Source organism: Coregonus lavaretus, assembly GCF_964263955.1.
Source record: "Coregonus lavaretus genome assembly, chromosome: 17".
NCBI lineage: Eukaryota > Metazoa > Chordata > Actinopteri > Salmoniformes > Salmonidae > Coregonus > Coregonus lavaretus.
Window position 1 is genome coordinate 46719232 of NC_140004.1, and position 14014 is coordinate 46733245.

Below are 14014 nucleotides of genomic sequence, written 5' to 3' on the forward strand. Positions count from 1 at the left end.
CGTATCATTTCACTAACAATTGCTACCAAGACTTATTTCATCATGACATCAACGACAACATGCTCCTTATTTGACTGTAGCTAGTTTAGCCAGATGCAGCCTGTGAGGCGGGGGCTAATTTTGCAGCCAAACTGCTTCAAATAGGGGGATTAGCCTAGGTAGCTAGCTAGCTAAATGACAACCCTCAACTATTGCTTAATTCAAAAAGTAGGCTTCACCTCCGAGTTACATCTGTAGGCATTCATCGCTAGCGTGACCTAGCTAACTTAAGCTAGCTAGCCAACATGCGTTGTTTCTGACATCTCACGATCCTGCTTACTTTACATCTGCCAGATATTTAGCTAATGTAGCTAGCTAGGTAATAATGGTTTATGATAATTGCAGTTAGTTCATTATCTATCTAGCTAGCTAGCTAAACGCAGGTAGCTAGCTGGCTGCATTTTACACTTAGCTAGCTAGCTAGCTAGCTAACCAACTAGGCAGTTATCAAAGACACTCACTCGGCTCCTGACCAACTAGACATTGAGACTCCTCCTTACCTACTCCCATCTATATGTCGTCTTCTAGGTTCAAAACGATAAGTCTGTAGTCCGGTGCTTCATTGTCAAAAGAAACCAACTGGCACACTGCCATCTGGTGCAGCCAGGCAGTCGATGGCTCAGTGTTCCAAAAGTATTCACTTTATTCTATGTCAAGCCTGGACAACATTCTATTCATATTTTTATTGTGCGCGTGCAGCCCAGAATTGTATATTTTACATTTACATTTTACGTCATTTAGCAGACGCTCTTATCCAGAGCGACTTACATGAGCTAAGTTAAGTGCCTTGCTCAAGGGCACATCGACAGATTTTTCACCTTGTCGGCTCGGGGATTAGAACCAGCGACCTTTCGGTTACTGGCACAACTCTCTTAACCACTAAGCTACCTGCCGCCACCCTGTATATAAGCGATTATATATCCAATTTACAATGTTGGATAAAAAAAAAAAAATTAAGTGACAGATCAGATTTGCACACATATGGACTACTCATTATTGTATGTAAAAAAAAAAAAAAAAAGTGAAACATGGCCTTTAACTTAATAACAACTCAGCAAAACCTTAGCTAGCTAACTTAATTGTGTTAAGACTCACTCATCTCCGCTAGCGCCGTGATATTTGTCCCAGGCTGATGTGGTGTTGAGTCCCAGGTTGTGTAGGTCGTCAACCAGCAGGTCCGACCACCTGACTCAACTTTACTCTTGGGAGGTGCCAAATGCACTCATTAAAAATAACCTCTGTGATCTCCATCTGCCTACTGTCATAAACAGATTGTCTAATTATTATTATTGTGCATGTAAATGTACTCAATGTTTCCAGTTTCACTCTACATAAGAAAAGGGTGGTTCACGCCTTGCCATGGAAACATTCCTGAAAAACAATCATGCATTTTAAAATTGTATATTCAGTCAGAAGAACCCATAGTGTGAGCAACCGTGGCTGATTGATCATCTGTAGCCTACAGCCTGTACGTTGTCCCCAGACTTTGGGAGCGTTCCCTGCCGCTTCAGCTGGGTCGTATTCACTAGGAAGCAAACAGGCTGAAATGCCAAGGGACCTACCTGAATTTGTCCAATAAGAAACAATAGTTTTATTTTTCCGTTAAAGTTTTTGCTAGGCACTAATGAATATGACCCTGTTTCCTCTGAGGGCAGCGTTCAGTAGTCTTATTTAACCAGGCTATCAGCTGGCTGGCCTTCCATGGACTAACACCTTCCATGGACTAGTCTCCCGAGTGGCGCAGTGGTCTAAGGCACTGCATCGCAGTGCTAGCTGTGCCACTAGAGATCCTGGTTCGAATCCAGGCTCTGTCGTAGCCGGCCGTGACCGGGAGACCCGTGGGGCGGCGCACAATTGGCCCAGCGTCGTCCAGGGTAGGGGAGGGAATGGCCGGCAGGGATGTAGCTCAGTTTGAAGAGCATGGTGTTTTCAACACCAGGGTTGTGGGTTCGTTTCCCACGGGGGGCCAGTATGAAAAATATAATGTATGCACTCACTAACTGTAAGTCGCTCTGGATAAGAGCGTCTGCAAAATGTAAAATGATGAAAATGATGAACACAGACGGGCAATCTCCCTCCCTGGCTTGCTCCAGTCCCTGGCTGGGCACTGGGCACATTGCTGTTTCGTGACAAGCTAATAGCCAGTAGCCCATGTTGTTGTTCTCTCCTCAGTCCTTGCCCCACTGACTCAGTCGCCATGGTTTGACCAGGACTTTGTTGGCCGGCTAGGCTTCCTGGCTGTTTCATGACAAGCCAGCACGTTCACTACTCCACACAGAGCCACCCCAGTCCTTCTTCAGGCACTCGGTGGCGGTGAGCCGGGGACAGTTGGACGGTGAGCCAACATAAAGTGTGGTCTGTCGTCAACTCATCAGCAGACCTGGGTTCAAAGAGTATTTGATATCGTTCAAATACTTTTTGCTGGGCTTGTTTGGTGCAAAGGAACCAATTGAATAATTTGAACAGCCCAAACCCCGCCCATTTGGCATTCCAGGCAGGCTGGGGCAAATGCTCAAAGTGTTTAAAAGATGTCAAATATCGTTTGAACCCAGCAGGTCCGTCTGGTTAACAGGCAAGCAGGAGCCTGCCAGAAACTCACCAGACAGAACTAATGGGGAAGGAAAAGAATCCCCCTGTCTGTCCCGGCTCCTTTCACTTCCTCCCTCCTTTCTTCTTCTTCTCTGCTGAGTCCTCCAAGACAGTTCATTGTCTGGAAGTTCCTAACTTGTTTACGTAACGTTGTGCCTGGTGTCTGATTCTTTGCCATGACCCGTCTGTTCTAACTTCCTCCGTTTTGCCTGTTGCAGGTCGGTGAGCCTGACGGGATGGCGGCTGGCAGAGAAAGCGGGACAAGAGACGCAACTCATCACCGTGGACGAGAAGCTGGTGAGTAGTAGGCCACACGGAGCAGGAGCAGGAAATGTGTGCGTCTGGTCACGTGACTCTACTACTCGCGTGACGGCGTCCCAACTCTGCTCTCACGGTTTCCGTAACTCTGTGTGTCTCACGCCGTCCGCGTCTCATGGCATCAGTTGTGTGTTAGCCTAGTTCCGGCTGTATGAATGGAACAGATCAGTTGTTTGTAAAATATAATTGTGGAAGAATGATAAAGAGAGCCTCAGTTTTATTATGAATGAAAAATCTCATCAAACAGATTAGAAATGTCACAGCCTGTTTGACAGTCTCCTTTTTCTGAAGGTTGCCCCCCCCCCCCCCCCCCCCCCCCACACACATTAGATCATACAGAGCTCTCAAGTCAAAGGCTAATTTCATGTTTAGAGAAATCCAAGGGTCTTCACAGTCGTCCTTCTCATCTGTGAACCCTGATGTTTCCCCGTCCAGCAAAACCTCTGTAGCTCAGCTGGTAGAGCACGGCGCTTGTAACGCCAAGGTAGTGGGGTTCGATCCACGGGACCACCCATACACAAAAAAAATGTATGTACGCATGACTGTAAGTCGCTTTGGATAAAAGCGTCTGCTAAATGGCTTATTATTATTATTATTATTATTATTATTATTATTATTATTATTATTATAACTTGACGGTAACAGCACTCACTGTTTCCCCTAGTGGCTGGTTTCCACGTCCTCTGTTGCTCAGCTGGTAGAGCACGGTGCTTGTAACGCCAAGGTAGTGGGGTTCGATCCACGGGACCACCCCATACACAAAAAAATGTATGTACGCATGACTGTAAGTCGCTTTGGATAAAAGCGTCTGCTAAATGGCATATTATTATTATATTATTATGTATAACGTAACATAAACATTTGATAAGCAGTCTTAGACCTGCTTTGAACATAGTGGCTAGCTGTGTTACAAGAACATTTCATTTAACACTGCAGGTGAAGTAATGGGGAGATGGTGGATGTAAGTGGATTGATGTTGTGGTCCTTCCCAGACCAGAGCCACCCTGGCACAGACAGACGAGCCTTTGGCTGGGCTACGTCCAAATGGCACCCTATTCCCTATGGGTCAAAAGTAGTGCACTATATAAGGAATTGGGATACCATTTAGAAGCAGCCTCTGTCTCTCTCTCGCTCCTCAGTCCTCACAGCAGGAGACAGAAGAGGAGAAAAGGGCCCCCAAATAATGAATTTGGTGGGAGGGGGGGAACCTCCTGCCACTCGCATTCATTCTCATGCAGTTGACGGCGCTTCAGCAGAGAGAGAAGCTTAAAGGGGCAGTCTGCAGTTGAAATAATAAATCGTTTTTTCCCCAACACTGTTTCAATAAAAAGCTGAGAAATGTAACCTCAAATTCATACACAGAGCTATGGCTGAAAGGACATCATATATGATATGATATCAACATTATAGTTCCAACCATGCTCTGAGACTATATAAAACAAGCTTCTGTTTTGGGTTCTGACGTGGTACGACAGTTGAGCTAAGCTCATCATGCATTTGTTTATAAGTTGTATTCTTTAAGAATCAATGGGCAGATATAATTCATTTATAAGTCAAAACATGGATGTAGCAACTGCAGATGTACCCTTTTAATGCTCAGCCAGACTGGCCAGAGAGAGAGAGAGGCCCCTCAGACGGACAGGAGGATAAACTGGGACTGGCCCCTCAGACGGACAGGAGGATAAACTGGGACTGGCCCATCAGACATGATTTTTTTTCTCCATTTGAGTCAGTTAGCAGACACTCTTATCCAGAGTGAATCACAGTTAGTTAATTCATCTTAAGATAGCTAGGTGGGGACAACCACATATCACAGGCATAGTAAGTACACTTTTTCTCAAAGTAGTTATCAGCAAAGTCAGAGCTAGAAAGGTGGGGAGTGGAGGGGTCAAGTGTTGGTTCAGGAAAGTTTTTACATATATTTTTATTTTTTGATATATGTGGTGGGTCGAGGTGAAGAGGGGGATTATTTAAGATACTATTGGAAGAGGTAGGGTTTCAGGTGCTTTCGGGAAGATGGGCAGGGACTCTGCTGTCCTAGCTTCAGGGGGATGCTGGTTCCACCATTGAGGTCCCAGGACAGAGATTAGCTTTGACTGGGCTGAGCGGGAGCTGCCCTCCTGTAGGGGTGGGAGGGTCAAGAGACCAGAGGTGGCAGAACGGAGTGCTCGGGTTGGGGTGTAGGGTTTGAGCATAGCCTGAAGGTAGGGAGGGGCAGTTCCTCTTGCTGCTCTGTAGGTAAGTACCATGGTCTTGTAGTGGATGTGAGCTTCGACTGGAAGCCAGTGGAGTGTGGGAGGAGCAGGGTGACATGAGAGAACTTGGGAAGGTTGAAAACCAGGCGGGCTGCAGCGTTCTGGATAAGTTAGAGGGGTTTGATGGCACAGGCGGGGAGCCCAGCCAACAGCGAGTTGCAGTAGTCCAGACGAGAGATAAGTGCCTGGATTAGGACCTGCGCTGCTTCCTGTGTGAGGTAGGGTGGTTCTCTACGGATGTTGTAGAGCATGACCCTGCAGGAGCGAGTCACTGTTTTGATGTTTGCCGAGAACGACAAGGTGTTGTCCAGGGTCACGCCAAGGTTCTTTGCACTCTGGGAGGGCGACACTGGAGTTGTCAACCGTGATGGAGAGGTCTTTGAGCGGGCAGACCTTCCCCGGGAGGAAGAGCAGTTCCGTCTTGTTGAGTTTGAGTTGGTGGGTCGACATCCAAGCTGAGATATCTGCCAGGCACGCAGAGATGCGTGTCACCACCTGGGTGTCAGAAGGGGGTAAAGGAGAAAAGTAGTTGAGTGTCATCCTCAAAGCATTGATAGGAGAGAACATGTGAGGATATGATGGAGCCGAGTGACTTGGTGTATAGAGAGAAGAGGAGAGGGCCTAGAACCGAGCCCTGGGGGACACCAGTAGTGAGAGTATGTGGTGCTGACACAGATCCTCTCCACGTCACCTGGTAGGAGCGGCCTGCCAGGTAGGATGCAATCCAAGGATGGCAGAGCCTGAGACACCCAGCCCTGAGAGACACCGGGATCTGGTGGTTCCCGGTGTCTGAAGGCAGCGGATAGATCTGGAAGGATGAGACCAGAGGAAAGTGAGTCAGCTTTGGCAGTGCGGAGAGCCTCTGTGAGACAGAGAAGAGTAGTCTCGGTTGAGTGACCCGTCTTGAAGCCTAACTGGTTAGGCTCAAGATCGTTCTGCGAGAGATAACGAGAGAGTTGATCAGAGACGGCACGCTCAAGTGTTTTGGAAAGAAAAGAAAGAAGGGATCCCAGTCTGTAGTTGTTGACGTCAGATGAGTCAAGTGTTGGTTTCTTGAAGAGGGGAGCGACTCGGGCCATTTTGAAGTCAGAGGGGACACAGCCAGTGGTCAGAGATGAGTTGATGAGGGAAGTGAAGAATTGGAGAAGGTCTCAAGAGATGGTCTGGAGAAGGGAGGGGGTCGTGCGGGCAGGTTGTTGGGCGGCCAGACCTCACTACTCACAGCTTTTCATCTGGAGAAAGAGGTCAAGGCGTAGGATAGTTATGTGTGAGTGGGACCAGTGGACTCAATAGGCTTTAGTGAATGACGAGCCGATGACGTCAACCTTATTTTCAAAGTGGTTGACAAAGTCATCCGCAGAGAGGAGGGGGTGGGGGGGGATTAAGGAGGGAGGATAAGTTGGAAAAGAGTTTCCTAGGGTTAGAGGCAGAAGCTTGACATTTAGAGGGATAGAAAGTGGCTTTGGCAGCAGATACAGAGGAAGAGAAGGTAGAGAGGAGGGAGTTAAAGGATGATGCAGTTGAAGTCAGAAGTTTACATACACCTTAGCCAAATACATTTAAACTCAGTTTTTCACAATTCCTGACATTTAATCCTAGTAAAGATTCCCTGTCTTAGGTCAGTTAGGATCACCACTTTATTTTATGAATGTGAAATGTCAGAATAATAGTAGAGAGTGATTTATTTCAGGTTTTATTTCTTTCATCACATTCCCAGTGGGTCAGAAGTTTACATACACTCAATTAGTATTTGGTAGCATTGTCTTTAAATTGTTTAACTTGGGTCAAACATTTCGGGTAGCCTTCCACAAGCTTCCCACAATAATTTGGGTGAATTTTGGTCCATTCCTCCTGACAGAGCTGGTGTAACTGGTTTGTAGGCCTCCTTGCTTGCACACGCATTTTCAGTTCTGCCCACAAATGTTCTATAGGATTGAGGTCAGGGCTTTGTGATGGCCACTCCAATACCTTGACTTTGTTGTCCTTAAGCCATTTTGCCACAACTTTGGAAGTATGCTTGGGGTCATTGTCCATTTGGAAGACCCCATTTGCGACCAAGCTTTAACTTCCTGACTGATGTCTTGAGATGTTCAATATATCCACATAATTTTCCTTCCTCATTATCTATTTTGTGAAGTGCACCAGACCCTCCTGCAGCAAAGCTCCCCCACAGCATGATGCTGCCACCCCCGTGCTTCACGGTTGGGATGGTGTTCTTCGGCTTGCAAGCATCCCAATTTTTCCTCCAAACATAACGATGGTCATTATGGCCAAACAGTTCTATTTTTGTTTCATCAGACCAGAGGACATTTCTCCAAAAATACGATCTTTGTCCCCATGTGCAGTTGCAAACCGTAGTCTGGCTATTTTATGGCGGCTTTGGAGCAGTGGCTTCTTCCTTACTGAGCGGCCTTTCAGGTTATGTCGATATAGGGCTAGTTTTACTGTGGATATAGATACTTTTGTACCTGTTTCCTCCAGCATCTTCTGCGATTGATTTGCACTTTTCGCACCAAAGTACGTTCATCTCTAGGAGACAGAACGCGTCTCCTTCCTGAGCGGTATGACGGCTGCGTGGTCCCATGGTTTTTATACTTGCATACTATTGTTTGTACAGATGAACGCCGTACCTTCAGGCATTTGGAAATTTTATTTCTGAGGTCTTGGCTGATTTCTTTTGATTTTCCCATGAGTGTATGTAAACTTCTGACCCACTGGAATTGTGATACAGTGGATTATAAGTGAAATAATCTCTCTGTAAACAATTGTTGGAAAAATTACTTGTCATGCACAAAGTAGATGTCTTAACCGACTTGCCAAAACTATAGTTTGTTAACAAGAAATTTGTGGAGTGGTTGAAAAACAAGTTTTAAGGACTCCAACCTAAGTGTATGTAAACTTCCGACTTCAACTGTAGGTCCTCCGGAAGATTAGTTTTCTTCCATTTTCGCTCAGCTGCCCGCAGCCCTGTTCTGTCTTTTGCCTAACGTCTTTTTCGTTGTGTGTCAGACCCCAGTAAGACTAGCTGTTACCATTGGCATCGGCTAATGGGGATCCTAATAAATCAAATCTGTAAGCTTGCAATGAGTCAATCAGCCACTGAGCAGGAGGGGAGGGCCGAGCCGGCCAGGAGGAAAGGGGAGAGTGCGAGTCATAGGATGCGGAAAGGGAGGAGAGTAGGGTCGAAGAGGCAGAATAAGGAGACAGGAGGGAGAAGGATTTAGCAGAAGGGAGAGATGATAGGATAGAAGAGGAGAGAGTAGTGGGAGAGAGAGCGAAGATTGCGATGGCGCATTACCATCTGGGTAGGGGTTGAGTGGCTAGGGTTGGAGGAAAGGGAGACAGAAAAGGAAACAAAGTAGTGATCAGAGACCTGGAGGGAGGTTGCAGTGAAATTAGTAGGTAAACGGCCTCTAGTAAAGATGAGGTCAAGCGTATTGCCTTGTGAGTTGGAGGGGATTGAGAAAGGGTGAGGTCAAAAGAGGCAAGGAGGGGAAAGAGAGAGCTGGAAAGAAATTAATTGAAGGCAGATATCGGGAGGTTGAAGTTGCCAAGTACGAAGAGCGGTGAGCCATCGTCAGGAAATTAGCTTATCAAGGTGTCAAGCTCATTGAGGAACTCTCCAAGGGCACCTGGCGGGCGATAGATGACAACAATGTTACGCTTGAGTGGACAAGTGACAGTGACAGCATGGAATTCAAATGAGCAGATGGAGAGAGAGAGAAGAAAATCTCCAGAGTAGCCCTGTGCCACCACTGACACGACCAGATGAGAGAAAACGTAGTCAGATGAAGAGAGCTGCTGGAGAAGCAGTGTTCTCTGGGGTGATCCATGTCTCCGTCAGGACCAAAACATGAAGGGACTGAAGGGCAACATAGGCTGAAATGAACTCTGCGTTCTTGACCGCAAATCGTCAGCTCCAAACGTTGCCAGAGACCGGGAATTCCAAATGGGTTGTGCGTGCAGGGTACACTAAATTTAGGTTTGCAGCCAAGGGGTAGGGAGCGTCTGTAAAGCCTACAGGGAGAGGAGCGAACAGGTATAGAAAACACACACATAGTTGGCAAAGCTACAAAAGATCAAAATGAGAATCTGTAAATAACTAGGCAAGATACTCAAGTCAGAGTAATGTGTGGAGTCTTTCTCTCTTTCCTTCCTTGAAGAACTCCGGAGATGAACTCGGCAGAACCATCTTGGTTTCGGCAACAGTCTTAGTTATGCCGTCGAGACCGCCGCTGGCACGACCGCTGCTTACAGCTGGCGCTGAGAAAACACTAATTGCCAATTGCCTAGCAGAGGTGAAGAGCACACCCCCCAGACAGACAGGAGGCTATACTGGGACTGGCCCCCCAGACAGACAGGAGGCTATACTGGGACTGGCCCCCCAGACAGACAGGAGGCTATACTGGGACTGGCCCCTCAGACAGACAGGAGGCTATACTGGGACTGGCCCGTCAGACAGACAGGAGGCTATACTGGGACTGGCCCCCCAGACAGACAGGAGGCTATACTGGGACTGGCCCCCCAGACAGACAGGAGGCTATACTGGGACTGGCCCCCCAGACAGACAGGAGGCTATACTGGGACTGGCCCCCCAGACAGACAGGAGGCTATACTGGGACTGGCCCCCCAGACAGACAGGAGGCTATACTGGGACTGGCCCCCCAGACAGACAGGAGGCTATACTGGGACTGGCCCCCCAGACAGACAGGAGGCTATACTGGGACTGGCCCCTCAGACAGACAGGAGGCTAAACTGGGACTAGTTAATTGAACTGTTGGAATAATGGAAATATAATTGTTATTCTAATTCTATAGTGGGCAGCACATTGAATACATTTGTTTGACATGACAACGAAGAAATCAACCAGGGAAGAATTATTAACAGGGTAGGAACCAATAGTTTTCGTCAGTGTTTTCCAGGTGACCCTAACTAGATGTAACATTACATGTTTTCATACTTCATGTAGCTAGCTAGCCAACATATTAATGCTCCGCCTATTCCTCTCTGATAGGATACAGTTGCACAAACATGCTTATCTAGGCCTAGACTAGCGCTGGCACCAGGTAGTATTAGATAGCTACGTTTGCTCTGTCTCTTAGCTAGCTAGCTACCTTGCTAAATGTACTAACCGTTTATTAGCATTAGCGGCTAACACTAATTATTTTAGCAACATCTTGCTAAGAAAAGACAAACAGTAGCAGACAGTAGTTAGCAGACAGTGAGATACACGAACTAACAGGGTAATTATAGAGCGCTGGTGGAGAGCAGCATGTCACCAACATTGTTGCGTCCATCTGACCACGCAGAGTGAACGGCTAGAAAGCTCCCGTGACTCCATGGTCGACTAACTGCTCTCTCCTTGAGTGACGGGGGGGCGGGGTTAGCGTCACGCAGCAGCAGCAGCAGGAGAGAGACGACTCAAGTAGCAAACGAAGTTAACTTAAATAACGGACATTGTACGCGCCGGAGTGGCGTATAACATTTTAACAAACCAAACATTGAAATACCTTTTTTTTTTAATATATAAGGTAAAGTAAAAACGCAAACCGGTCCGTGCATCAATACTGGTATGTAGTATGAAAATGTATGCACTCACTAACTGTATGTCGCTCTGGATAAGAGCGTCTGCTAAATGACTAAAATGTAAATGTAAAGAGTAAAATACGGTGTACCGCCCAGCCCTGGGTTGGGGATGGAGGGAGATGATTGCGAGGTAGGGCCATATAAAATCTGTTAAATTTTTTGCCTTATTTTTTGCCTGCTCTGACACTTTTCAACGTGCTAGGACGTATCCGTATCACCAACCAACATACATACAGTGCCTTCGGAAAGTATTCAGACCCCTTGACCTTTTCCACATTTTGTTACGTTACAGCCTTATTCTAAAATGGATTAAATAATTGTTTTCCCTCAGCAATCTACACACAATACCCCAAAATGACAAAGCGAAAACAGGTTTTTAGAAACATATGCAAATGTTTTAAAAATAAAAAAGTATTCAACCCATTTGCTATGAGACTTGAAATTGAGCTCAGGTAGGTCCTGTTTCCATTGATCATCCTTGAGATGTTTCTACAACTTGGAGTCCACCTGTGGTAAATTCATTTAATTGGACATGATTTGGAAAGGGACACACCTGTCTATATAAGGTCCCACAGTTGACAGTGCATGTCAGAGCAAAAACCAAGACGTGAGGTCGAAGGAATTGTCTGTAGAGCTCCGAGACAGGATTGTGTCGAGGCACAGATCTGGGGAAGAAACCAGAAAATATCTGCAGCATTGAAGGTCCCCAAGAACACAGTGGCCTCCATCATTCTTAAATGGAAGATGTTTGTTACCACAAAGCTGGCCGCCCGGCCAAACTGAGCAATTGGGGGAAGAGTGGCCTTGGTCAGGGAGGTGACCAAGAACCTGATGGTCAAGACAGAGCTCTAGAGTTCCTCTGTGGAGATGGGAGAACCTTCCAGAAGGACAACCATCTCTACAGCACTCCACCAATCAGGCCTTTATGGTAGAGTGGCCAGACAGAAGCAACTTCTCAGTAAAAGGCACATGACAGCCCGCTTGGAGTTTGCCAAAAGGCACCTAAAGACTCTCAGACCGTGAGAAACAAGATTCTCTGGTCTGATGAAACCAAGATTGAGCTCTTTGGCCTGAATGCCAAGTGTCACGTCTGGAGGAAACCTGGCACCATCCCTACGGTGAAGCATGGTGGTAGCAGCATCATGCTGGCACACAGCCAAGACAACGCAGGAGTGGCTTCGGGACAGATGAGCGTGTCCCCTAAATGGCCAGCGGGTGTTTCAATCCACCTTTGGGCGAAGAAGCCTGGATCTCAGGAGACGGTAACTGTATCTCAGTAACAGTCATAGTAACAGGATATTTTAGTAACTATCTTAGTAACAGTCATAGTAACAGGATATTTTAGTAACTGTATCTTAGTAACAGTCATAGTAACAGGATATTTTAGTAACTGTATCTCAGTAACAGTCATAGTAACAGGATATTTTAGTAACTGTATCTTAGTAACAGTCATAGTAACAGGATATTTTAGTAACTGTATCTCAGTAACAGTCATAGTAACAGGATATTTTAGTAACTGTATCTTAGTAACAGTCATAGTAACAGGATATTTTAGTAACTGTATCTTAGTAACAGTCATAGTAACAGGATATTTTAGTAACTGTATCTTAGTAACAGTCATAGTAACAGGATATTTTAGTAACTGTATCTTAGTAACAGTCATAGTAACAGGATATTTTAGTAACTGTATCTTAGTAACAGTCATAGTAACAGAATATTTTAGTAACTGTATCTCAGTAACAGTCATAGTAACAGGATATTTTAGTAACTGTATCTTAGTAACAGTCATAGTAACAGGATATTTTAGTAACTGTATCTTAGTAACAGTCATAGTAACAGGATATTTTAGTAACTGTATCTCAGTAACAGTCATAGTAACAGGATATTTTAGTAACTGTATCTTAGTAACAGTCATAGTAACAGGATATTTTAGTAACTGTATCTCAGCAACAGTCATAGTAACAGGATATTTTAGTAACTGTATCTTAGTAACAGTCATAGTAACAGGATATTTTAGTAACTGTATCTCAGTAACAGTCATAGTAACAGGATATTTTAGTAACTGTATCTTAGTAACAGTCATAGTAACAGGCTGTCTATCAGTAACTGTATTTCAGTAACAGTCATAGTAACAGGATATTTTAGTAACTGTATCTCAGCAACAGTCATAGTAACAGGATATTTTAGTAACTGTATCTCAGCAACAGTCATAGTAACAGGATATTTTAGTAACTGTATCTTAGTAACAGTCATAGTAACAGGATATTTTAGTAACTGTATCTTAGTAACAGTCATAGTAACAGGATATTTTAGTAACTGTATCTCAGTAACAGTCATAGTAACAGGATATTTTAGTAACTGTATCTTAGTAACAGTCATAGTAACAGGATATTTTAGTAACTGTATCTCAGTAACAGTCATAGTAACAGGATATTTTAGTAACTGTATCTTAGTAACAGTCATAGTAACAGGATATTTTAGTAACTGTATCTTAGTAACAGTCATAGTAACAGGATATTTTAGTAACTATCTCAGTAACAGTCATAGTAACAGGATATTTTAGTAACTGTATCTAAGCAACAGTCATAGTAACAGGATATTTTAGTAACTGTATCTTAGTAACAGTCATAGTAACAGGATATTTTAGTAACTGTATCTCAGCAACAGTCATAGTAACAGGATATTTTAGTAACTGTATCTTAGTAACAGTCATAGTAACAGGATATTTTAGTAACTGTATCTTAGTAACAGTCATAGTAACAGGCTGTCTATCAGTAACTGTATTTCAGTAACAGTCATAGTAACAGGATATTTTAGTAACTGTATCTCAGCAACAGTCATAGTAACAGGATATTTTAGTAACTGTATCTTAGTAACAGTCATAGTAACATGATATTTTAGTAACTGTATCTTAGTAACAGGATATTTTAGTAACTGTATCTTAGTAACAGTCATAGTAACAGGATATTTTAGTAACTATCTTAGTAACAGTCATAGTAACAGGCTGTCTATCAGTAACTGTATTTCAGTAACAGTCATAGTAACAGGATATTTTAGTAACCATCTCAGTAACAGTCATAGTAACAGGATATTTTAGTAACTGTATCTTAGTAACAGTCATAGTAACAGGATATTTTAGTAACTATCTTAGTAACAGTCATAGTAACAGGCTGTCTATCAGTAACTGTATTTCAGTAACAGTCATAGTAACAGGATATTTTAGTAAC

At 44.6% G+C, this 14014-nt stretch overlaps 1 protein-coding gene across 1 annotated transcript in view; it reads left to right on the forward strand.

The window, feature by feature from the left end:
- The window catches only part of LOC311144689 (NADH dehydrogenase [ubiquinone] iron-sulfur protein 4, mitochondrial-like), a 48484-nt gene that overhangs the window by 1409 nt on the left and 33061 nt on the right, over positions 1-14014 (forward strand). Inside the window, exon 2 of the mRNA XM_084180772.1 lies at positions 2847-2925. Coding sequence (XP_084036898.1) covers positions 2847-2925 — 79 coding nt within the window. The remainder of the gene's footprint in view (positions 1-2846; positions 2926-14014) is intronic.